General features: G+C 40.0%; 4 protein-coding genes across 4 annotated transcripts; 2 read left to right on the top strand and 2 right to left on the bottom strand.

The window, feature by feature from the left end:
• Positions 1–61: 61 nt before the first annotated feature.
• On the bottom strand, positions 62–6,073 carry ATC70_012167 (uncharacterized protein; the record flags this gene model as incomplete). The annotated part of the gene is made up of 11 exons (XM_064831349.1): positions 62–216; positions 279–373; positions 485–608; positions 672–1,052; positions 1,109–3,401; positions 3,456–5,042; positions 5,093–5,437; positions 5,495–5,629; positions 5,689–5,813; positions 5,872–5,938; positions 5,990–6,073. The coding sequence occupies 11 exons, from the start codon at positions 6,071–6,073 to the stop codon at positions 62–64; spliced, it is 5,391 nt and encodes a 1,796-aa protein (XP_064688217.1).
• A 13,493-nt stretch (positions 6,074–19,566) lies between these two features.
• ATC70_012166 (uncharacterized protein) lies at positions 19,567–20,262 on the top strand (the record flags this gene model as incomplete). Its single annotated transcript, XM_064831348.1, has 1 exon — positions 19,567–20,262. The coding sequence occupies one exon, from the start codon at positions 19,567–19,569 to the stop codon at positions 20,260–20,262; it is 696 nt and encodes a 231-aa protein (XP_064688216.1).
• A 218-nt stretch (positions 20,263–20,480) lies between these two features.
• On the bottom strand, positions 20,481–23,429 carry TOM70_2 (TOM (translocase of outer membrane) complex component; the record flags this gene model as incomplete). Its single annotated transcript, XM_064831347.1, has 10 exons — positions 20,481–20,514; positions 20,565–20,761; positions 20,814–21,470; positions 21,528–21,540; positions 21,603–22,511; positions 22,567–22,719; positions 22,781–22,917; positions 22,975–23,122; positions 23,179–23,361; positions 23,422–23,429. The coding sequence occupies 10 exons, from the start codon at positions 23,427–23,429 to the stop codon at positions 20,481–20,483; spliced, it is 2,439 nt and encodes an 812-aa protein (XP_064688215.1).
• Positions 23,430–24,822: 1,393 nt separating this feature from the next.
• On the top strand, positions 24,823–25,912 carry ATC70_012164 (uncharacterized protein; the record flags this gene model as incomplete). The annotated part of the gene is made up of 4 exons (XM_064831346.1): positions 24,823–25,298; positions 25,366–25,724; positions 25,788–25,820; positions 25,881–25,912. 4 exons carry the CDS (start codon positions 24,823–24,825, stop codon positions 25,910–25,912), a joined length of 900 nt encoding a protein of 299 aa, XP_064688214.1.
• Between the last annotated feature and the right edge of the window lie 20 nt (positions 25,913–25,932).

Genomic DNA, 25,932 nt, shown 5'->3' with positions numbered 1-25,932 from the left:
CATTCTGTTATGCCTGCATTTTAGAAACACATGAATAGTTTATTCAATATAGTTAAAACGACTAGAAGAGTCCCATTTCTGAGCCCACCACCTGCAGGCATTCTTTAATCAAACCAACAACTACATCATCTTGGCATGTAATCATACTACACAGAGAAGGATACAAATAGAATAAATGTGCTCTTGGTCCAGACAAAAGCATTTGTTTCACAGCGTCTAGTAAACAAATATACACATCAGATGAGGTTATTTTGCCATTCTGGACATGTAAAACTTACTACTGCCATCATCATCATTGAGAGTCATGATGTCTTCTTGCAATTTCAGCTGAATTGATTGTTTTAAAAGAAACAGTATCTCCTCTTTACGCACTCTACAATATAGAATAAACCAGGTCAGTAAAACACGTACATTATCTTTCCCGTCTTCATCCCCTATCATGTATAAACAAAAAAGCAAGTTCTCTTCTCACCCCATCAAGTACCTGGGGAACGGGCATCGTCCTAGTAAAGGTTCATCTGCAGTATAATTTCGAAGAATGGTCTCACATCGCTCGAGTAACACGGGAAACACTACTTTAGCTATTCTCTTGCGCACCTCTGGGAAGTCTATAAATGATGTATCCGATCATATCAGTAGAGTGTTTCAGGTAAGTTTGTATATCTGGTTACCTTGTTTCTCGCAGGAACAGAGTGAAAATAACGTCATGAATGATGCATAAGCAAACGACTCTTTCATGACAGGCACAATGGTACCTGTGGTGCCTGCAATATCGCTTGATCTATCATTGGTGTCCTCAATGTAATAGAGTCGAGAGCTTTCTCGAATCACAGATACCAGCTTCTCAATCACTTCAAGAGGAACTGTCGGTTGCCCCATATGAACCACAATGTCGTTTTGTATGACACTGAGGACTGAAATATCAAAGTGCTCGTCCACGTCCAGCTCTTCGATCTTCATGCTTTCAGGAGGCGAACTAGGCGACAAGAGACTTCCTTCTAAAATATCTACAAGTGTGCGCCAAACGCCACAGAATCTCTCGGTGGGGACATCTATCATGTGTAGCGTGAGTATCGCCATGCTGGATTTGCGTCCATCATAGACAAACCTTCTCCAAACGCCTCCAATGTCTCTAATCCAGGCTTCAACACCTCCAAAAGACCCGTGGTAGCCAATTTCCATAAGGGCGTTTTATCGTCACCATGTTTGAATGAAGGAGGGCAATCGTACTTCAGCTTCATGGGCAAGCCATAAGCGCCAATGATACGTTCGAAAACACCCTCTGTGTACAGTGACAGTACATTAACATGCGCTTGAAACAGAGTGGCAACCAAGGTGTTGCACTTTTTGTTGAGTGCAATGTAAGTGACAGTAGAAAACTTGCGTTGGCTTGGTGGGATGTAACCACGATTCTTATTCTGACCATCTTCAGGAGGACTGAGAAATGCAAGCGTCATGTATTCTGCTAGGTCTGCTAGCACTAAAGGAGGCACGCCGTCTGTATTCATATCCAGTGTCTGCACAGCTTCCAGCACTGCTTCCTGCAAGGGTGAGACGTGATCTACGTCTGGTCGGTATTGAGGGCTCGTAGAATACACCAGCACGTTGCGTAGCACACTCAGAAGTGAACTGACATCTTCCAGCGTAAAGTTGCGTGAGATGAGTTTGTAGAGATCGGTAAACAAGGTGACAAAGGATGTCAAGGCATCTTGGGTAAAATCGTCAGAAATGGGTGCCACGCTGGAAGACGATAGTGAGAGTGTCAGTGATTGGAGTTTGGCGTCGTCATCTGCCAGCCAGTTCTTGCTGTTGCTGCTATCATAAGTAATATCGCCCTTGTTTCCTTCCATGGACTGGCTGATGCCTCTTCCAATGATTTGCCATGTATTCCACGCTCTTCGCCACAGATCCATCAGCTTGGCAGTGTCTTTAAAGTTGGGGTCAATCGTAACAATCGCTTTGAAGCTCTTGATGCTTGCAAGCGATACTTCTTGGCTGGAGCGAAGACATGAGTCCTCTAAATGAGCCAACAGAAGCGTAAATGCACGCTGGAAGTGCTCCAGTCCATGCAAGTCTTGCAAAAAGTCTTGGAATATGCTTGAGATGCCAGTGAGAATCAGCACCTTGGTCTCATCCCATTGCTTGTCAGCTGTGTCTCTCGAGTGGTGCAGCATGAATCCTGATGAATCACGGTCGTTGACAGAAGGCGAAGATGCTTTGCTGAGGGACATCTTTGAGGCACGGATAGACGACATTTTGATAGAGTCTAACAAGGGAAACAGCACCTCCCAAATACAGGCATTCCACAGATGTGGACCCAGTACATGGCCATTCATGGTAATCGTTCTAAACAAAGTTTGATTAGCACCATTGCGCACCTCAGGACGCCAGTCAATGCAAGTGTGTGATAGCTGGAGCAACAGGAGCATCCATAAGATGCTGTATGTCTTGGGGTTACTGTCGTCTTCGTTGCTGAGGGCCAGATCAATGTTGATGCTTTCTTTATCGATCTTTTCTTCTGCTTGCGTGCTTTCTTTGCCGAGATCAATGCGCCTGGTTTGAATGAAGTCTGACAGATTCCATAGCAGTCCAACTGCTGTCAAGCTGATGTTGAGATCGTCACTCTGCATGCCAAAAGAGCCTAGTGTAGCAATACATTGACGCAAGCAATCTGGTGACAAGAGCGACAGAAAATCAGTGCAGATCAATTGAAGACTAGAAAAGGCGACCTTGATCAATCCAGTGGCTGACTTGGGCCCAGCAGTAGCCATGATGCTACCTGCCATGATAGAAGAAGCAGTGGTATCAATGCTGGATCGTTCGTTGGTCTTGATCTCAGGGCTAGCAACAGGTGTTTCCTCGTCATTGTCGTCGGCTTGTTGGTTGTCCACATCAGCGCTTGCAGAGGGAGGTCCTATGGCACATACGGCAACATGTCGCAACATGTCCAGAATCAGGCCCCATCCACAGGTAAATGAATGTCCAGATGTTTGCAGCAGATTGTTTAATGTCTCCAGGCCCATCTTTTGCACTTCACTGAATGCCTTAGGGTTGCTAGCCAATGTCTCTTGGATCAATGCTTCTTCATTGGCTGGTGGTGTGTAGTTGATGCACTGGTTCAACGCCAATAGCAGTCGATTTTGAGTGCTTTCATTGACCTTGTTGTACTCGGAAAGCACATGGTTCATGGCAATGATGATGATGGTGGAAATAGTCTCGCAGCACTGCGCACGGATGGGTGCTGGCGTCAGTGGATAGTTAGCAGTGGCAATCAGATGAGTCATGATAATGTCCCAAATCTTGGAAGAGGATTCCTTCTGCGTGTTGATGAGTCGATCCATGTCCAAGGTAGCAATGTATTCTAGTTTGTCAATGGCGAATGATCTGGTATTAAAGATTTTCTATAACAGCACAATTACAAAAATTGCTCATAGTATAAACCACATGTAACTTACTGGTTTGGAGGCTTTGTTGCTGGTTAGCAGGGATGATGCCTGGTCAATGAATGGAGTGCCACTCACTTCAGAGCTCATGCGACACAAGGCAGAGGAAAACGCAATGAAAGAATCGTCGTCTAAATACTTGCTATTATCAAACAATCTCTGGAAAGAAGCGCTGATGATTGTGAGATGATCTGCGTCCATCATCTGGTTGTTTGTTTGTTGGTTACTAGCAGATGTATTCGAAGACCCCGTAATCGTTCTTCTTAGGCTGTTGGTGAGAGGTGTCACTGGATTAACACTAGGGGTACCAGCGGAACCACTGCCACCACTGCCGCCTGCGCCTGCTGATGATCCTTTTGGCGTGGGTCGATTGAACAACAAGAAATCAGCAAGCTGCAATGTCTCCAATACTAGATACCACGAGGATCCCAACACACTGCTCAAGAACATGGTGATATTCAACAACACACGCAAGCTGTACAAGTTCTTCTCGTTCAAGGTGATGTTTGACAAGGCTTGTTGCTGCTGTATGGGGAGATCTGCAAATGCAACTGCTGCCTGGTTCACTGAAGCCACCGCAGACGATACTGTGCCAATACTTGTGCTGCTCATGTTGTTGTTGAGTAGTTTTGAGGTTGCATTGTTGGATGCTGAAGAGATGAATCCAGACGATAATAAAGGTATGATAGGAATCGAGTTCTTACACAAGTTGGTCAAGAAGGCGTCCCGAGGTGTCACCAGATCCAGCACACCACATACATTGGTGAAGTTTTGATAGGATCGCATGGTGCTTTGGAATAGTTCTTCGTCGAGATTGGCAGTGAGATAGAACGACATGGCAGCGAGTAAGCCAGGCCAAGCAACGTTCGCCATGTCTGTTACCACCTTGACATCCTTGTCCTCCTTTTCCTCCTGCTTTTGCTTGATGACTGAGCCAGGCGAGAAATTGGATAATGCGAATCCTGCTAATCCATCTGCAATTGAGTTGAGGCACACCAAAGCCAGGTAAAATATATAGGTGTCAGGTATCGCCGGGGGATCTGCCTTATCCAACTGATCAATGCACTGAATACGCATAGTCGAGTTGGCTGTGCTGAGGCCGCTTTCTAATCCACTGGACGAGCTATGATTTGAATGTGCTGATAGATGATATCCTGCATTTCCTGATCCTCCGCCTCCGCCGCCTCCACTGTACTCAAAGCTATCTCTTCCGCCCTGATTTGCTCCAATGGACTGAGGCTTCTCAGTGGCCAATCTTCCAAAGCCCGTAATCATATCACGGAACACGTTGGTGGAGCTGTTGTCCTGTCCGTCATACCACTTGTAAATCGAACTCGTCAATTGAGCATCGCTGCAGACGCCCTTAAATATCTCCATCGCCAATACTCGCAGCCATAGTGGATTCTCAGGCTCCAAAATCTTGACAAACATGGACAGGAATATCTCGCATTCCATGACCAGAATTTCATTGAACTTCTTGATGAGGATGGAAACCACTCGAGTGAGTCGCATTGTTTGTGGAAATTCGCTCTTTTCAGAAAAGTTCTTGATAAACATGGGGCACACGAGCTCTTTCAAAATAGAGCTCAATTCATTGTGCTAAGGTAGAGTTAGCTGTTACGTGTGTTACCTATGGTGTTCTCTCTTACCTCTCGAAATAGCTTATAGTGGTTGGAGAGTACACTTTCAATCAATTCCAATCCAAACGTCTTTGACAAGTGGTTCAAACGAAGGTATTGTGGATGATCGCCATTTGTCAGTAAGCAGAGGTCTCTGAACAAGTAGTAAGCATCCTTGGCGCAGGGATGTAGTTGGATCTTTTCTCCAGTGCTGATCTCTACTTCTTTTGTGGCATCGGTGGCTGCTTGTTGCTGGCTGTCCTCCTTGGCTACCTTATCAAATACAAAGATAACTAATTGACGTAGAGTCGCTGCTGCTGTGTTGTTGACAACGACAATCTTTGAGTCTTGCAAGCGAAAGCAAATCAAAAGTGCCTATGATCAGTCTTGTTAGTATTTGGGGATTTGCCTCGCACACTTGATAGTGCAAACCTCAGCTAGAATATCATCATGCACACTTCTATAATTGTTGAGTAGAGGCAATACTGTCTGCAATATCTTTAGTTGAATCTCTACGCCATGTGTGCTGATATCAGTCAATGTTCTTAAGATGGTTCTCACTGACGTCTATCATTCTTCTATATGAGTACACTTGCATTGGCCCTTGATTGATGCTGTCAACTTACCTCAGGAATCGCATGAAATGATATCAGTTTTTGTATACATCCAATAGCAATGGTAACAAGTTTAACTTGCTTTGTTTCGCAGGCTAATACAAAGGGACGTAAAGCATCTTCTGTCTTTGCAAGTTCTATGTGGCAGGTATATAAGCATTGCTGTTCTCTCAGGAGTCGTCGTATGTAAGTTACCGTTTGCAATGCTGTATCCAGGCCTCTCTTTAAAACTTCTTAATATAACACTTAGACGTTCAGCTGCCTAAAAGACCATTTAGTAACCCAAACCAGCTTGCAGGTACTGACAACACACCTCTTTAATCTCGGGATGCTTTCGTCTTGCTTCACTCGACAAAGTCAACAGCTCGGTCTGCAAAAATGCTGTAAGTCCACTCATAACATAAACTTGATATTATTCGTCTCTGTCGGTGATGTAGATAAGATGTTGCTTTTGTTATAATATCAAGTTTCGTGTTTAATAATGAAACAAACAAAGAGAATATTCATTTTCTCGATTGAATGTTAAGGCGCATACAATTGTAGCCGCACCACATACTGTTAGTTTTTCTAGTCAAGCATCCAATAAGATTGTTGTTCATATTGCGGTTCCTTTATTTTCGCTTCATGTTCCTCCTCTCCCTCCACGCAACTTGGCCCAATCAACGTTATCAATGTTGATTCTACCACGTTTTTTCTTGGATGATGCTTTATTACGCCAAGAGTCCTTCAAGTTGGATGATGGTAATTCTTTGCATGTGATATGTCTTGTTCAGTGAATTCAAGTACACTACGAGATGATTGCTGATCTATACAGCAGAAAGTTGCTTTACATTAAGTATCCTAAGATATATCTTTCTTTTCTAGATGAAGTAGCTCACAATAGGAGTAGGGATAGACACTTCGAACCAGGTGTTGCCTTTTTTGTTCTTGTCCTTGACGAAACGGCAGCTGGAACATCATGATATGACTCGAATATAGTTGCGATGGCGCTTAAGACAAGTTTGCTGTCGTTTCTGTAATAGACCTGAAATTGGCTCACAAAGACGAAAGTATACTCAAATTTGAGGCAAGATTCTAGAAACACAAGCGCAAGAGAGTTTCTGATGTGGTGACAAGCGAAAAGGATGAAACATATATCTTTCGTACACAGCAAAGTAGCTTTTCTGCCAGTGACAATAGTTATTTTAAACGAATCAATGAAATGCATACTGCCTACATGCCATGTTGAAGTGCTGCAAATCTTGATTAGCAGGTTGCGATCACATGTATTTTGGTGATGAACCAGGCTGACTGGCGTCTTCAGATAGGAAAATACCCCCCATAAAAACAAAATAAAGTATTCAGGCTGAGCAGTAGTCGCTTCAAATTTACGATCCCTATTTAATGAGCATCCCAATCATCATTGTCATCATTAGAAAAGGCGTTTTGATCAGCCAGTAGCGCAAAAATCGATTTAAACTCATATCTTTTTTTCTGCTTAAGATTGGCCAAATTTTGCTTTTTTTCGACTTCTTTAATCTATTCTGTAAAATTCGACTATATAAGTTGTGATGATCAGCCCGTACTTCCTAATACATTCTTGGAGTACTTTTCAAGGCGTTTCCAATGGTTCCAAGTAAAATAAATATTTATAATAAACGTTTTGAGCAATGTTTAAAAATATAAAATGAGGTTTTTGGCCAAAATATTGAATTTTTGCATATGAGGGCCTCACAAGAGTGACTTCAGGCGTTGCTTTGGATCGAGAGAAACATTTTGATTCAATATCATCATAACATAATAAATGTTCAGTCCTTAGACACTTTACAACCCTAGTATGGAACCTGAGTTTCAAGGCATCTGTCTGGCCTGGCTCATATCGTAAAACTAGACTTAAAGTCTGCCAACGATATTGAGTTCTCATAGTTATTAAGGAGAAATGGCTGTTATTGGACACGCTAAGATGGTGTCAGCACGATGGGAGAGGATAAGCAACAAAATCATGTATCAAAATGGACTGAACAGAACTTCATGATACCTACAAATTTTGTGATACAAGAGTCGACATGAGCAAACTGTAGTGATATAGGGTTTAAATGGTTTTGTGAAATTTGAGGCTTTATAGACTAGAATTCACGGAAAAAAAGAATAAAAAACAGTAAAGTCAACTTGATAAAGGTATGTTTTATTATCAAACTAACAGGTGTAAAGTAAACTGAAGTCCCTCTACTGGCCAGGTAGATGATCCTTCTTATATACTATAACAATGGATAAAAGTTCTATTAATTAGATTGCAAATAAGTCAACTCAAATCAACTAATGTCTAATCATGCTAAAAGACAACTCCAGCAAGCTAATCATAATTTAGCTTTGCCTGGATGAATAATTAGACTCTCATCCGAAGTACCCTGATCTATCCTTTCTATAAGGATAATTAATATCGATCTAGTAGCATATATCCGAGAGGTACAGTCTACTTAGTCTATATCAATAGTACATACCTGAGTGTATATCGCTGAGCATACATCTTTAGCATGTATCTGGATATATGGCATGTCTATAGCATATCGTATGCATGTCTGTAGCATGTCTCATATATAGTATAAGTCTGTAGTACATAAAGTATCTGTAGCTAGTATCACGGATATAAGCATGTGTCTTATAGCGTGGATCATAAAGTGCACATCTGAAGCAACAAGCTCATATTGCATTAATCTTGGTGCCTATCCAGATATGGTAAACATCCGTAGTCAATGTCGGAATACAAGTATAAGTCTATAGCGCCATCCATGTCCATGGTGCCATCTATAGCCCATATCTTATATAGTATGAATCTTAGTACTAGCGTATTTGAAGTCCATATCTTCTTATAGTATAAATCGATATCGTACATCTAATCCAGTGTACATACAGTTTATATCTAAATCTGGTAACTGGATGAACTGTCGGAATGCAGATCATAGTGGATGTATTCCACATGTGGAATAACATGATAAATATATTCAGTTTTAATTGTATTTTCTCTCTTTATATTATTCTTAACACATCGCTCTTCTCGCTAAATTTGACTGTACGAACATGCTATTTTCAAAGCTCTGGCATAAATAATCTAAAATTTGGTTGTGGATGATGGCGTAAATTTCAAGATAAAAGATAGCCACCCATTACATTGAGACGTGTTGGAAAATACTGATAAACACCGCATGTTTGGCGGGGTATCTGGTATTAAGTCTTCTTGATCCTTAAAGTAGTATTGTACTTGTATATGGCTTTCCTCCACCCACATAATATCAAGTTTAAAGGATAATCACTCATGCCACTGTTTAATGCATGCTAGATCAATTGATAGCGCCTTATTTTGCAGTTTTAAATTATAAAGAACTTAAATTGTTTCCATTTGATTAAGCTTTTATTATTATAAAAGACAAAACAATGTTAAATGACAGATCAATGGAAAATTAACTAGTTATAACCATTCGGCCCCTGAACCTCTGAGCCAATCAAATCGTTTGAAAACTCCGCTGACCTAAAAAAAATTGCGAGGGTTTCCCTCTGTTTGGATGTGAGGCAAAATTTTAAGCGCCGTTATAATAGCATTATAGCCGCTGCTGTCATCAAACTTCCCCCAGGTGCTAGAGCATGCCTTACTTACACCACCTAGCTTTAGATTCTGGCGTTGAGACTCTCAATCATCACTAAAGTAAGTAGTGATAACCAAGTGGAGGCAGCCTATCTACCTCCTAGCCTTGGATATAGTCTTGTTGAGCTTCAGGGATAGGCACATCCACACAACGTAAAAAAAAGTATGCTTCATAGAAACATAATAGTAATAAAAGAAATAAGAAAAGAACATACTACTGTACTGTAGAAGTGTAATAGTATGTAGGCAAAAAAAGGAAGACTCACACAAAGTGAGTAAAAGAAAAGTATTAAAAAATACAACAGCAGAGACGTTCAGAACAGCTCGTTGTTGTTGCAACAAAAACGCATACGTGAGCAACATGCATGGTAATAGTCGGATGTAAAGCAACACAACCAACAAAAGAAGAAAAAAAAACGCAACGAAGCGAACATCATGAATGCATTATCATGAAAAAGGAAGCAATAATACAAACGTTCAAAGAAGTTTTATATCATTGCGACCAGAAGAAAGAAGATACTTACCACCTACCACCACCGTAAATAGACCAGAGGATACACAATCACCGGATATAGGCCAAAGAATGAGCATGCACCAAACACAGTAGACCAGGAAAGGCCATATTAGCAGCGGCAGCAGCAACACCAGCACAATAGAAAAACCAAAGAACGAACGACACCAGAGACCAGGCAAAGACCAAAGAAGCAGACAGCAGAGACAGCAGAAAAGGAATGGCAGCAGCACCCACGTCAAACAGGCAAAAATATTATCAAAACATAATAAACAAATTCAATTAGTGTTAATTCTATGTCTTCCAGTGCTCGTTATCGAACGGTACCTAATATATTCCACTTCAAAGAAACAGCACCAAGTCTTTCTCACAGTACAATACAGCGTTATCAGAAGCTAGAGTGTTATTATCAATGAAACGGTTTCCAAAGCCACCATGGTTTGATACTAAACGCGTTTTGCAAAAAGGGGAAAAATGGGGTACAGAAAAATGAGAGGGCGCCCTATCCGACGTCACGGCCAGTAAATTTGGTCTCAGTCTTTTGCCGTAGCAGCAGTAAGTGCGGCAATTTAATTTGAATTTGTGCAGTGGGGGTATTTTCGTGTTCAAATTTGACTTGATCTGACATTCTTTAAACATTTTTGCTAAATTTGACTATGAAAACTATCGTTGTCACACCCAACTTTCTAATACATCTCTAGAGAACTAAAGAAGCCGCATCGAATGGTGCTAATTTCTTTCAGCTTTCGGACCAAAAATAATGAGCAATTTCCAAAAATATGAAAACAGATTTTCTGTGAATATGTCAAAATTTAGCATATGAAAATATCATAGAAAGAGTTTACAATGTTGCATTTTATCTTTACGATCAATTTGATTTAATATGTATCATAGGAAAAGTCCTCACTTTTGACGTGAAAAACGCAATCATTTGATTTTCAAGAATTTTCCCTTGCTAATACTCATGGAAAAATGAGGATTTTCGTGAATTTGCAACGGCCCTACAAAAAATGAGATAAGGCATCAGGAATTAGAGCGTGGCCAAGAGGAGGCATGTGGTGCTATTCCAAACGCTCAAAACGCTTTGTGGCATGAATTATTCGTACTTGAAAATGGCTAGATTTGAACAAAATTCGACCTAAAACGACAGCGTAGTGGGTTGCGTTACCAGAAGAGTAATTTAGGCTTCTGTCTGATTAACCAGATGTTCTGTACTGTACATTATGAAATCTCTAGTATCAATCCAAGGCGTGGAAAGGCTGTCTGCCCTTCGTGGCGAGATGCACACTATTATCGCTGAAAACCTTTGCCAAACAACCGCAATGTTGCATATAAGCATGCATCTTAGGCTACATTTACTTTCTCCTCAAGCCATGTTTACAGTGTAGCAACATAGATGATGTATATCGTATCAAATCACATTTATGTTTACCAGTCCAGTCAATTATTGTGTGTGCACGGATGTCTCAGGAACTACAATAGAATCAACATTGTTGTGCTAGAAGGGCTACGACTGTCTATAAAGATTAAGGTATTCTAGATGGGTAGATATGTCTGTGTTGTGCAACAGCATGGAAAAGCTATGATAATTGATATGCATCTCAGCTATCGAAATACTGAGGTTCACCAGATGTGATAAGCGTTGCACAAGATAAATTGCTACTTTGGCATTCAGAACTTAGTATAATTAGAATGACTCTTGTCTTCATCGATAATAAATCTTTAGTTTTTTGTGTCTAATCTTATTCAAATAAGTCTTTTCTTGTTTTTATTATAATATTGAACATTTTTTATAAGCTACAAATAATAATCCTTTTATTCTTCTTGCTTAACAGTATTTAGATAGTTTCACGGATATACACTTCCAAGAATATCAGCTCCAGCCAAATTGTCCAAACTCAATCGCTCAAAGCTAGCTTTGCTACAGTGGCGCATATAAAACTCTTTTGTGTGCCAGCATGAGTCATACAATGCCCTGAATTTATTTCATGAGCTTGATCATCACATGGATGTTTCTGTGCTGCTATTAAGGGAAACCGTGTTTTTGCCACAGTAAACTCCAATTTGGGGTTTGAAAACATGATTTTAAAGGAAGAATTGTAGGTGCTCAAAAGACGACTCATTTTGTAGCGCGAACACAGTGGAACGAAGTCTAATTAATTAATATATAAATAGAAAGGTTATGTTAGAGCCACCATGAGAAGGAGAAGAGGAGGTGTCTCCCTCAGCATTTTTTTTTGTTTACACTGGTACCAAACGAAGCCTATTATTGGGACAATGTGAAAGAAAATTCAAATTTTATGCAGTATTTGTATATTACAATTGCCATTTCTGATAATAGAACTGTCATATCATCATTCGCTGCTACTGGTGCTCTTAATAAGATGGCAGCATAAAGCTGATCATGCACAAGTACAGGACTTGTGTAAGTTCTACACCAACAGCTTTTTTGAGATAGTGTCATTGCAAAAGATACCTCTATGAGGAAAAGCTCCCCGAAAAAAGTATTTACGCTAGGCAATTGTCCTTTCAATTCCAAGATGGCCACTATTTAATCAGCATCGCAATCCTCATTATTATCGACAGAAAGGCGTTTAGGTCAGCCAGCAGCAGTGCCGCCCATTTAATTTGTTTCAAAGTCAGTTTATTTTGTCTGTTCAAGATTGGACTGATTTCGTCTTTTTTCGACTTCATCAATTTATTTTATGATATTCGACTATGTAAATTGTGATGATCACCCTACGCTTCCTAATACATTCTTGAAGTACTTTTTGAGGCGCTTCCAATGGTACTAATTATAATAAATACTTTAACTGAAATGATTGATCAATTCAATAAAGTTTGAAATGAGGCTTTTAGCGAAAATAGCCATATTTTGCATATGAAAGCCTCATAAAAGTGATTTCAGAGGTTGCTTTGAATCGAGAGAAACATCTTGATTCAAGATATACTATAGTAAAAGTTTTCATTTTCAAGGTGAAAAATGCAATCGCTTGATTTTCGTAAAAAAAACCATGAGGTACCCCTCGAGGGGGAGGGGGGGCTAACGTACAAAAAATTTCATTTTTTTCTTAACGTACCAACAAAATATTAAAGCTCATAAATGCACACCCTGTCCGGCAGTGCTGTAGCAGCGCTTGCTTTGTCTTCTGCTATTTTTTCCTTGGGCTAACGTACCAACAAATTGTCTCTAGACATTGATAGACTTGTAAACTTCTCGTATTGCAAGTAATATAAATACAAAACGATGAATAACAAAAATGCAAGCTTCTGGTTCCTATTAAGTATAAATTTGTCAATATAAACTTTCAGTTTGAGTTGTGGTGTAATTTATTGATTTGCATTACTGAGGAATAGTTGTAAATTTGTGCAGTCCAGAGAATGATTTTGAGCGTTTTTGCCAAAATCAATATACCTCCTATTCAAATTAGAAATTGCACAGACTGCGGAACTGCCCTCTTCAAGGATTTCAGTTATCCATCCACCAAGATATGATTCACGCTATGTAAATAAAAGCTGTAAAGCAAAAACATTACCAATTTTGACAACTTTCAAGTTTTCATATATTGACATGTAAACCTTTCTGAGCCACCGGAATGACATCAACTCGTTGTATTCGAGTAGTAGTAACTTTCTGGCACCGTTGCTCAACTTTTTGAAACCAAAAAAAACATAGCCAAAATTTCACTGAAAACATAAGGGGTACCTCATGGTTTTTTTACGAAAATTAAACGATCGCCTTTTTCGCTTTGAAAATAGAGACTTTTACTATGGTATACGAGCCTTTCAGCACTTTGGGTGGTCTCCTGACCTACGCTTCGCTTCAGTGGAAACCAACCTACGTTCAAACGGCTCGCGCTGCCGCGGGCCTTTGGCTAATATCCCAATATTAATATAGCTAAAATGTTAGAAGAAGAACCGTGATTGTTGATTGATATATAATCACTAATCATATGAGTGTTTATGCTTTGTATGGTTCTCACCGAAGCGTAGCGAAGGTAGAGAACCAACCTGCACAGCGACAGCTCGAGCTACCGGTTACCCTTGTGTATCTTATCATAATACTACTACGTTCAAGCTGACCCTCTACTTACACATGAAAACCTTTTATAATATCTGTGGATCTGACTCTTATCTGATGCTCTACATCTATATACACGTAGCTACTTCATATACAAACAAGCAGCATACTGGTATTGCCACTTTTTGGTCCTTATTATCCATAATACAGCAAAACTTGAATGCATTTGAGCTGCGTTTTCTCGCGCCCAAGGCCGTTTTAGATTGTCACAATAGGACCAAACACTTGCTCTCATCTGGCAGTTACTTTCTGACACCTTTGCTCAACTTTTTGGGGATCAAAAAAACACGGACAAAAATCAGCCAAAAAGCATGAGGTACCCCTCATGGTTTTCATTGAAAATCAAACGATCGCGTTTTTTACCTTGAAAATGGAGACTTTTACTATGGTATATCTTGAATCAAAATGTTTCTATCGATCCAAAGCAACCTCTGAAATTATCTTTGTGGGACTTTGATATGTAAAATCTCGACATTTTGGCCAGAAACCTCTTTTCATATTTTCATAAATCATTTGATAAGTTTATTCAAATCATCTATATTACTTAGTACCATTGGATGCGCCTTGAAAAATATTCCAAGAAAGCTAAAGAAAATAGAGGATGATCATTATATTCTACTTAGTTGAATCTGCAAAAATAGCTCAATCAAGTCCAAAAATATTAAGATTTGTCCAATCTAGAACAAATTATGATTCTGGGCTTGAATTAATTTTGGCTTGTGGGGCCAGCTGGCAAACTCAATACCTTTTTCATACTGCAATACAGTAGTAAATGCTCTTGAAGCATATAAAAAGTAGGTGGCAGGCCATAAAGCTATCATTTATAATAATATTTTATTGCGTTCTGTATTGTTCATAATGACATCGTCTTGCATTCTACAGTGCACGAAAAAACGTTCCAGTGTTTTGTCAATTCGTAGTTTTACAGTTACAGATCTGTCAATTTTGCTCCAATTTTAAAACTAAAGTAAGGCTATTCAACCTTGGGTTGACAGCCACAAAATGAGCTACTAAAGTAATTGATATAATAATTATTTAGCTATTGCGAATGACGTAAAATAAAAAAAATCGATTTTGTAAAATTTGAAATATCGTTGGATGACCTTATTGTTCGTATACTTTCCACAAAAATGATCCGCGAGTCGTAATTTTTTACATCAGTCATGTTTAATATGTTAATTATTTGAGGAATGCTTAAAGAAGTATAAACGAGCCTAAGGTTTTGATCTTCCGCCTCATAATATTTCACCATCTTGACTTAAAACACTCTCCTTCACATGACGCGTCTTATTCCTCAGGAGGCTGAAGAATCTGTCAAGTCTCTTTTCAACCAGAGTTGCTCCCTCCATGGCATTCAAAGAATCTTCCCAGATTTGTCCCTCAGTGTACTTTCTCGCTATAGGAGAAAGTTTCTCGTTCATCAAGACATGCCAAACCGGGAAAACGAAGCAAAATCACTACGCAGAATACAAACTGCATCCAGAGGAATTTCCGCAATAATAATTTAGGCGGCCCCAGAGGTGTGCGGTGTTACCTTGCTCATATAAGAATTCAGATGACTTTGAGGAACATACAGTTAGTATATACTCAAACGCAAAGGGTTCAAGTCTAAAAGGAAGGCAAAGACCAATTTCGTGCGTGCGGAGAACCGGAAAACGCGTCTTGTGTAGACCAAGAGACATCGCCATTTGACTACGAACGACTGACGTAAATGGGAATTTTCCGATGAAACCAGGGTCAACATGTGGGGATCTGACGGCAAATCTTTTTACTGGACTAACAGCCCCACTGAGTTGACGCCTCATCAAGCTGAGGCTCAAGTCCAGGGAGATGGTGGTGTTGTTTCTGCGGCATGATAACATCGGAGGAACTCAATTATAGGTCTACCTTTACCGATGGAACTGTTAACTCAGAAGTTTATGCTGAAATTCTGGAGTCATCTTTGCTAGACACTATGGAGTATTATGGGGTTGACAAGAGAAGTTTAGATTCCAGCAAGATAACGCAAGACAACATACTTCTAGTTCCATTAAGAAATGGTTCAGACATCACGGATTCTCTGTACAAACTGTTCTTGATTGGCCTGCCCAAAGCCCTGATTTTAACCCCATTGAACATGTCTGACATGAGCTAAAACTTCGTTTGAACAAGTACCCTACTAGAGCCACCAGCTCTTCTGAACTAGAGGAGACAATTAAATAGCAATGGTATACATTCACGAAAGACTGTCTTAAATACATAGACAGTATGCCACGTCGAATTAAAGCGATTATCAAGAGTAAAGGTGGTCCAACTATATATTATGCTTTTTTATAAAATTAAATAAATTCCACTTTCCACCTTCATGAGGCTACCATTCTTTTTCTAATCTAGTGACTAAGGCGCATAATATACCATCTGGTAGCCAACTACTTAAACTATATATGAACACTGAGCGTACACCAATAGCTTTGATATTTACAGAGAAAATTGGTAATAAATGCAATTTGGCAAAACACTGGAACGTTTTTTTTTTCGCGCACTGTATATTTAATAACGTTAGTCTGGACATTGACGATTCATGGGCTGCGTAAGATGTCTGCAGTAAGTAGTGAAATCTCTAAGGCTCCAAGACGTCGTTTAAAGAGGATCTTGACAGCATTGAGCAGAGGAAAGAGGGTAGTAGAACTAACAGTGCTTTTTGTTGATTGATTGTAAAATCATTATTCTCATATGAGCCAGGCCAGACAGATGCCTTGAAACTCAGGTTCCATATTAGGGTTGTAAAATGTCTAAGGACTGAACATTTATTATTGTTGTGAGCGGTGATGTCCGCATCGAGACTACATCTGGGAGGTTAGCAAAATCAGTAAGCAAGCAAGTAAACAAAGCCGTTATATATAAATATCACTCGTATGCCATATCAATAAACACAGTTGAGAAAATCCCCTTTTTAGTTTTGTTCTTCTGTGTAGTCTTTATTTTGTACACTAGAGAAGTAGTATTGATTGTAATAGCTATTTGACATGTCCAAATTCTTTATAGTTGAATAAGCGTAATCTTTACTAAAAGCACAGGTAATTTACATCCCGTTACCGCACCCTCTCAACATTATGTTATGATATTAATTCAAAACGTTTTTCACGGTTTAAAGCAACTCCTGACACCACTTTTCTGGGGTTTTCATATGCAAAATATGGCTATTTTCGCTAAACACATTTTATGTTCTGTTAAATTGCGATACTGACCCAATAGAGACCATATATTTGAAAGAACAGTTACTTAGTCCAAATATATGTATATATATTTACTTTTGTTCAGAGTTTTTCCCTGTAAAAGTGTCTTTTGCAATGACAATAATCTCTCACTATTAATTGAATGTCTAAAATTTATGTGATATCTCTGAATTGAAATGTCTTCAGTGAAAGCCCGCAGGGTAACGCCGTCATCCAGTGTAGGAAGATCAATTGGCTACTTGTCTTATACAAGAGATCAAATACATTGTTAGATTTAGTTGACATGTCAGGATCGAAAAAGAAAATGTATGGCAAATGAAGAGGATATTTTGTTGGTACGTTAGCCAAGGTGTGTCTATAGTAGGAAAGGATATTTTGTTGGTACGCTAAGAACATTTTGTTGGTATTTTAAGAATATCTTGCTAGTGCGTTAGCCAAAGTATGTCTATAGAAAACGATATTTTGTTGGTACGTTGACCAAAGTGTGTCTATAGGAAATTATATGTTGTTGGTACGTTATCCAAAAAAAAAGAGTGTATGGCAGGCAAAACAAGCGCTGCCGGACCAAAGTGTGTCCATAGGAAATCATATTTTGTTGGTACGTTAAGCAAAAAAGGAAATTTTTTGTTGGTACGTTAGCCACCCTCGTACCCCTCAGCTTTTTGGTCGATTTTTGGCCATGTTTTTTTTTTGGCCCAAAAAGTTGAGCAAAGGTGTTAGGAAGCTACTACTATTTGAGTACAATTATTTGGCATCATTCCGGTGGCTCAAAAAGGTCTACATGTCAAGATTTGAAAGCTTGAAAGCTTTTAAATTTGGCTGTGTTTCATACACTTGCTTATGAAAAGGCACACTTTAGTTATGACACAAAGGTGTAGACATGATATGCATTAGTCTAGGTTCAGGTCATGCTGTTACATTCAAATACTCAGCCAGAAATATTAGGTTGAAGGGTACTGTTGTATCGCTGCATTACTGCATAATGGCACAGCTTAGTAGTGCCGCGATGATGGTGGTTGTAAGGCACGCTAGACACTTTAGACGCAATACATAGTATTCATTCAGTGTACTCGTAAGAGCAAATAGTCACTTGGATAGACGAAATACTAGACTTTACTGAAAAGCATAACACTGGTCTCGAAACAACGACCTTCTTCGAATTAAGCAGGCTATTGACCGCAAAACAGTTGATTAATAATAGCTATGATTCCTATAGATCAATTCCTTGTCCCAGAAGAGCTCTATTTGATATGGCAAACGACACCAGCGGTAATGATTAATTACCAGTTTTATATGTTTAGCTTTAAGTTATCGCCATGCATGACACTTGTGTGTCAAATCAATGACAAATTTCCACTTTGCAAGTAGGAAAATGAGTGTGGAGAAAATAACAGGGATCTTGTTTCAGTTGTAAGAAATTACTTAATGAATGAGGTTCAATCGCCAGTGGTGTTTAAGCTATCCTAGATGTGAAATGTTACAATTCAGAAACCAAAAGTGCATATAAAGTAAATTCGTCAGTCAAGCAAAATTGATAACAGAACAACACCTGTAATCGTTAAGAAGAGAATTCTATAGTACCCTAATGTTTCGATAATATGTGCAAAGTGGCAAGAAAAAGCTTCCTAGGATGCATGAATCGTTTGTTGTTACCGAGAAGCGTGTAGAAGTGTAGTACAATCGAGATGTTTACCTATGGATGATTTGAGCACATGGATTTGATAAGCGATGTTTAGCACATCTGGACATCTCCGTGCCTACATTTCAGTGTTATTTTGAGCTAACAGGTGCAGAAAGCTATCCGTATTTCTGGCTAGGGACATTCCAGCATGTCTAACAATGTATAATCCTTGATTTTATTGCGTTCGCCCTCGATGAAGCCTATTAGGCATATAGTCTATTTTTCTGCATAGCCGCATACGAGGAGAATAGATACCAGATAGATTTCCATCACTCATCCATACTAGCAGACAGGGAAAGAACTGCTGTGCACATATTCATTCAGTGTATACCAATGAAGTTTGATTCGACATGTATCATATTAATCGTATTTGCCTAGCTCCCACGAAGAGATGTATCCTTTAATATAATAGATCACGATATCTGACAGGAAATTAATAATCTGATCGTAATTTCTGGTTTCATGAGTGAAACAGAGAAGAAGCTCCTTTAATTGTAAAAGTTTCACTTTTCTTTGCTTGCTTTATAAGACAGGAGTAAGCAAAAGCGGTCTTTCTGATATACTCCAAGCGACTATACCCCCTCTCTTGAAAGCTTATTCAAGCAATTATGAATCCTAGCAGGATCCGGGAAGAATGAAACATGCTTTGATAGATCAAGTGTGGATTTTAAACTACAAGAATATTATCAACCGATGAATCCACCAGTATAAAAAGGCTTAACAGAATGCACTCTTCCTGATTTTTCTCCATCATTCAATTCATCTCATTCAAACCATTTAACAATGCGTTTCTCTCTCACTGCCACTCTTCTTGGTGCTGCCGCCTTGGTATCCTCTGTCTCTGCTGACCTCTATAATCGTCTCAATGTCAACGATACCGCCTTTTTGTTTGTCGATCATCAAACTGGCCTCTTCTCCTTGGTTCAAGACTACAACCCTGATTCCTACTATACCAATGTCATGGGTCTTGCTGATACTGCCAAGTACTTTAACGTCTCTACCGTTCTTACCACCTCTCGCGAAGATGGCCCCAACGGACCTATGCTTCCTGAGCTCAAGGCCATGTTCCCTAACTCTTCCTATATTCCTCGTCCTGGTCAAATCAATGCTTGGGATTCTCAAGAGTTTGTTGATGCTGTTCGTGCCACTGGCAAGAAGCAATTAGTTGTCTCTGGTATTGTTACTGATGTCTGTGTTACTTTTGTCGCTCTCTCTGCCAAGAAGGCTGGTTTCGAGGTCTTTGTTGTTACTGATGCCTCTGGTACTTTTACTGATCCCGTCCGCGAAGCTGCTTGGATGAGAATGCAACAAGCTGGTGTCCAGCTCATGAACTGGTTTGCTGTTGCTTGTGAATTGGGTCGTGATTGGAGACACGATATCAACGGCATGGCTGCTTTGTTTGCTAAGCGTATGCCCAGCTATGCTCATGTCATGGATTCCTTCAATGGTGCTCAAGCTGCCATCAACTCCACTCAATAAATATACACATCTTCATACTTTTAGCCCTTATCATCCATTATTGAATAAAATTATATTTTTTTAAATCTGAAACTCTATGTCTTTAAACAGTTTTGTACCAATACTGTATAAGCTACACTGGTAGATGTTCAAAAGGAGGCGAGCTCAAATGGCTGGTCGATGGTTGAAGGAAAGGTATGTATCAAAAAATGCGGCCGTAAATTCATCTAACACAAGATTTATTTGTAAGGTGGGTTGACCAAGGATGTAGTGCTATAATAGATTGATTAGTAGAGATACGAATGATGAACCAAGCTACTTACTTCGATACATCGGTGCCTAGCGATAAAGATTGAAGAAGAGAGCTCATGTCAGCCACTGTTTCATTGGGTCTTTTGGTGAGGCATGCGTTGGTCAAGGATTGCAATCCATTGGCATCGCTCTGTTGCTGTGTTTGACCAATGAGTGCTTCTTTGAGGTTTTCCACCCGGATAGTTTGCTTCTTTCCTGGCTCATTACGCTAGAAGAAAGACATTAATTAACAAGCTTATTCCACAAGCAATACAACTTACTGTAACTTCTGTATTGGTCCAAGGAGTTGCCAACTTGGCCTTCAAATCATTCAAGTTGCGAGAAGTTCTAATTCTGTAATTGCGATCATGATTGACATAGTCATCAGATCCCCATTCAATCATCAATTTGGCTTCCAAATCAGTTCCCTCTGTGTCATCTTCGTCTCTCAGTGGTCCGTCCTTGGAGAGCATTTGGACGACCAGCTTTCTGTCTGCAAATTTGTCAACAGGTGTTGTGTTGTTTGGCTCCAAATCTTCCAGTTTGTCAATGGTTATATCACTAGAGCCTTCCAAAAATACGGGAGAGTACTCGTTCAGTCGGATACGCTCACTCTTAAGCACATCTGCATATTGAACCAGACTGTCAATGCGGTAAAACTCACCCACCATAGACAGCCATTCGACCACAATAGCGGCAACTGCTCTTTGGCGTGCTGTGTGCTGGATCATGGTCTGTTTTACCAAGTCCTGGATCTTGAACACAAGAGGCACAGCCTTGATAGTTTCGTCTGCGCCAAGTTTGCGAGTCAGTGCTGACAGAATCATGTGAATAGCATCAATATCGTGTACACCAATGTTTGGTAGTTGGATCCAGTCTACAATAGATTGATGCAAAGCATTGACCAGCATAACATCGCCATGTTGGCTCAGTGTGTGCTACAAACAAACAGCAATTTAGTACACACAGCCACTCAATTGGAGTGCTTGAACTACCTTTGGATATGGCCTACACAGACGGAAAGGCACGTGTTAGTAACAAAAGTCTATAAAGGTCATAAATAAACTTACTCTATGGCAATCTCATTTTCAGAAGTAGCTTCCAAGTAATGTACCAGCGTAACAGCAAAATTGACTCTTGTCTCTGGTGTCTTCTCGGTCAATAATCCCAACGCAGGAATCCAAGCATCCAATGTCACAGTATGGTTATAGACGGGTGTGTTTTCGTTGTTGCTCTCAGTGTCTTCCTTTTGTGATTCTTTGGTGGATGAGGCAGTTGTTACCAGATCTAAACATTTGAGAACCACATTTCTATATTCCTGAATAGGCAAACCATCAATGGTCTCAAGCCCATTGCTACCCACTCTCAATTTAGAAATGATGTAACCAGTTATATCATTCAATTGATTCAAATAGTAGGTCTGCGAAGCTAATCCTCCAATACTGTGTGCCAATCCTTGTTGAATAGCATATTCCAGCTTTGCTTGCACATTATTGGACGAGGCAGGTTCGGCGTCCCTGAATGTCTTGAACTCTTGCACTGATTTGATCAGACCTGTGAACAAGGAATTCAATACCTCCAATACTGAGATACCAACGAGAGGTATATTTGCATTCAAAATGGTGTCCAAAATAGATACAAGCGATGCGTGCTTTTCGATTTTGTATTGATCCGCATTAGCTGCTGATTTAACTGCTTCCAATTGCTGGAGTATCTCCGAAACGAGTAAATAACGGTATTGAGGTTGGAGTGAATCGAGCACTAATTCCATCATAGAAGCAGCAAAATGAGCGGGCCACCACTTTTCATTTGTGTCCATAAATGTAAATAACGGGCCCAAGGAGAGCTTTACAGCGACTCCATTTGCTTTGCTGAATAAAAGAGCAGTTGTCTTTGCTGCAATGATCTCGACAGAATGGGCGTTCAATGTTTCATGCCCAATAGCTGACTGATGAATGTCGATATCCTCATTGTTACTGCTAGAAGCATGAATCAATACCGAACCCACTTCAGTTGACCTCACCAGGCGCTTACCTTTGGGCCAAAGCATTTGCAGGGTTTTTGGAGTTGGATAATGCATTGATGAGAGGAGATAGAATCAGATCAAGTTGAACCTTGTAATCGGATGCTTGCAATGCGGCGGATGTAACTGCAGCTTGCAAAGCCCTTTGCCCAATGTATCTAGTTCTGTCGGATAAATCTAGTCAATTACATGTGTTTGAATAGAATTCTATTTGCAACACTGTACTGTAGTTTCAAGGTATCGTCGGCATTTTCGTAAGAACAGAAGGCTGCAAACTTCTTTAACAGCAACTCGTAATCCTTTGTCAATTCAGCATCGACACCCAGCGTTGATCCATCATGATAATTGGTGAAAATGACAAACTACGCAAGCACATTGTAAGCATTTGATCCGTCCCCTTACAACAAGCATCTACGTACCACTTGACAAGCAAGGTCAATGACTTCAATCTCCTTTGTCTCCAACATCATATCGATGATCTTCACAACGTACTTTGAGAACAGATTGAGGTCACGATGACAAGCTTCAATCAATGCTTTGATGATTTCCAAGGTTACTTGGTTGTTCCTGGAAGGCGGATTCAGTGCTGGGTTCAATGAGTGCTTTTGATGTAGGCGACTTACTGTTTTCTGCCTTTGGCAATATCGCGCTCAGCCTTCTTTTCCAAGAACAAACCCACTTTGGTAAGCTTTACAGGTCTTGAACTGGCATAGAAGACGAGGTAACTGAGCTCAGAGGAACGAGGCCCCTTTTCGCCTTCTTTCTCGGGGTAGCAGTTGTTGATGAGAGTAGCGTGCTTGACGTATCTATCGAGACAGTAAGTACTAATTCAATTGAGCCGCCATTGCTTTAGTACAATAACATACAAATGCATATCAGTTTCTTTCAGACAAACAAAGCATGTGTTGAGAAGAAGAGAGAAAGGAGAAGCTTTAATATAAAAAGTTTAAACTCAAGGCAGACAAAACCACATTTTCACAAAATTTGAGTCAGTTTTTTTCAGCCATACATGGTATCCAAACACGGCTGCTTGCAGCATTTGAATAAATTGGCCTTGTCCCACTTGAAGAGCAAGCTGTAATGAGTGAATATACATATTTGTGCGTGGATCCATTCACAAGACCATCATAAAAGGCTCTATACTGAGAACCAACACTCATCAAATGTAGGCTAATGCGAGAATAACATGAAGCTGCAATTATAGTCAAGCTGGGCAGCATTACAGAAATAAAGGAGCAATCAATACTTCTTGCTGTGTATTGGTAACAGACTCTTGTTGCATTCACTATGGCATCTTCAACTGTACTGATGGTTTCAGGAACGGTAGATAGCTCAGTGCCACTCCAATCATAGAAAATGTCTTGCGAGAGTAGACAATAGTGATTGGAAACACTATAATTAATGTTTTTGAAGCAGCAAGGGAGCGTTTACTGCGATTTACGCATGGCAAATGCATTCTGTTCATTGAAATCAATTAAAATCCCAAGAACCCAACGTCTAGTTCGCTGTTAGGTATTCCAGAAAATGTAATTGATGTCGAGTGTTGTTTCTGTCAGAAACATTGATCAACTAGCACAGCTCAGCAACGTACTGATTTGTGTAGCACAGCTAAGAGCATGAGCGGATATTGGTAATGCTGGATCGTCATCAGTTATCTGTTGTAACTGTGCTCTAGATAGTAAATCTGTCTAGCTACTAGCTTGAATTACTCACAATGGCGCCAGAATTTTTTTAAATCAGTAAGCGGGAGAATTGCCATACGCACTGTATGCGCCTTTCGGGCGAGTTAGTCTTGCGTTATGGTTTGAGTTATAATGTCGATACAATGCCATCCATTCAGGCATTGTGTTGAGTAATCTTTATATAACCGTTTTTAAGTAATCTGATTGTCATAGTAGCATGAATTCACTGTTGCCAGCCAATGGCAATAATCTCAATTGGGATTTAACACTGACAAGACTTTTCATTTACAAACATGCTACAAAGGAAAAGCACTAAATCCGTCAGGTGTCACAACAATTGGAATTGTTTATCCATGGTGTAAAAAAGAACAGAAATTAGAATCTTGATATTAATAAACAAGCTCAAACGAAGAGGTTCTTGGCAATTTTATAGGGGGAAAACGGCCCGAAGTTATGAACATTAATGTTTCAATAGCAGTAGTTTCTCCGTTTCAAGGTAGATTGCTATAAATGTGGCCTAATTGTTCTTTGTTTGTTTCTTTTCTCTGTTCAATTCTTTTTTTTTTTTTTTACATACAATACGTTATGTCAGAAGCAGCTTTTGCTCAACACATTCTTGCTTCAATCCATAACGAATTGAACTTGCTCAAGTCTCACAATTACATTCAACCTCAGGCCTACGATGATATCTTGAGATTGCTACCCACAGATGTAAGTAGTCGCAACATGGCTTCTCCTCCTTTAGCCATGGGTTTCCCTCCAAGTGCTACTCCTGCTTCTCCATTTGCCGGTGCCATGCCATCTCCTCTGTCCAACATGGCCCCCTCTCCTGCTGCTGGTGGTGCTGCAATGCCTCCTCCTCCTGCTTACAATGCTCCTGCTGAAAATAAACTCGGTCATGCTGAGGCACTGTATGATTATTCTGGCGACAACCCAAGTGATTTGTCAATTCGTCGTGGTGATATTATTCAATTAACAGAGCTCATCAACGACGATTGGTGGAAGGGAACATTGAATGGCAAGACAGGTATTTTTCCTCGCAATTATGTCAAGAAATTGGAGTAAGTGTATATGGTGGCGGGATTTGCGATAAGGATACGTCAAAACTGACACATGGAATTTTTCTAGGCCATCCGAGAAGAGACCTAGCCCCCCTCCTACACCTGCTCGTAATCAACAGCGGGATAGCTATGGCTACTCACCTGCACCCGTCAACAAAGACCCATATAGCTATCCTGCTCCTCCTGGTAGACAATTGGAAAAGGGAAGCTACGCACCACCACCACCTCAACAACAAAACAGCTATGCTCCTCCTCCAGCACAAAACAACTCATATGCCCATCCACCCATTCAAAATCAAGTCAATAGTTATGCCCCTCCTCCTGTTCAGCAGGTTGCTAGCACTTGTTCTGCACCAGCTGCAGTGGAACAACCTCACGAGGAGAATAAGGCAGCGTCCTTTGGTAAAAAACTGGCGGCAAATGTTGGTAAGTAGCGCAAATGGTGAATGTATTTACGAATATGGACTAACAGCAATTCATTTCTTGTAGGTAACGCCGCAACATGGGGTTTCGGTGCCACGCGTAAGTACTTTATGCGTCCATCAAGTTTATCATGTGTACTAACTTTTTTTCTGATTGTAGTCGGTAGCGATCTCGCTAATTCCATCTTTTAACGTTTATCCAATAGTTTCGA

This window comes from Mucor velutinosus (genome assembly GCF_035048745.1).
Source record: "Mucor velutinosus strain NIH1002 chromosome Unknown tig00001567, whole genome shotgun sequence".
In the NCBI taxonomy this organism is placed as follows: Eukaryota; Fungi; Mucoromycota; class Mucoromycetes; order Mucorales; family Mucoraceae; genus Mucor; species Mucor velutinosus.
This window is presented reverse-complemented; position numbering and strand designations above follow the sequence as displayed.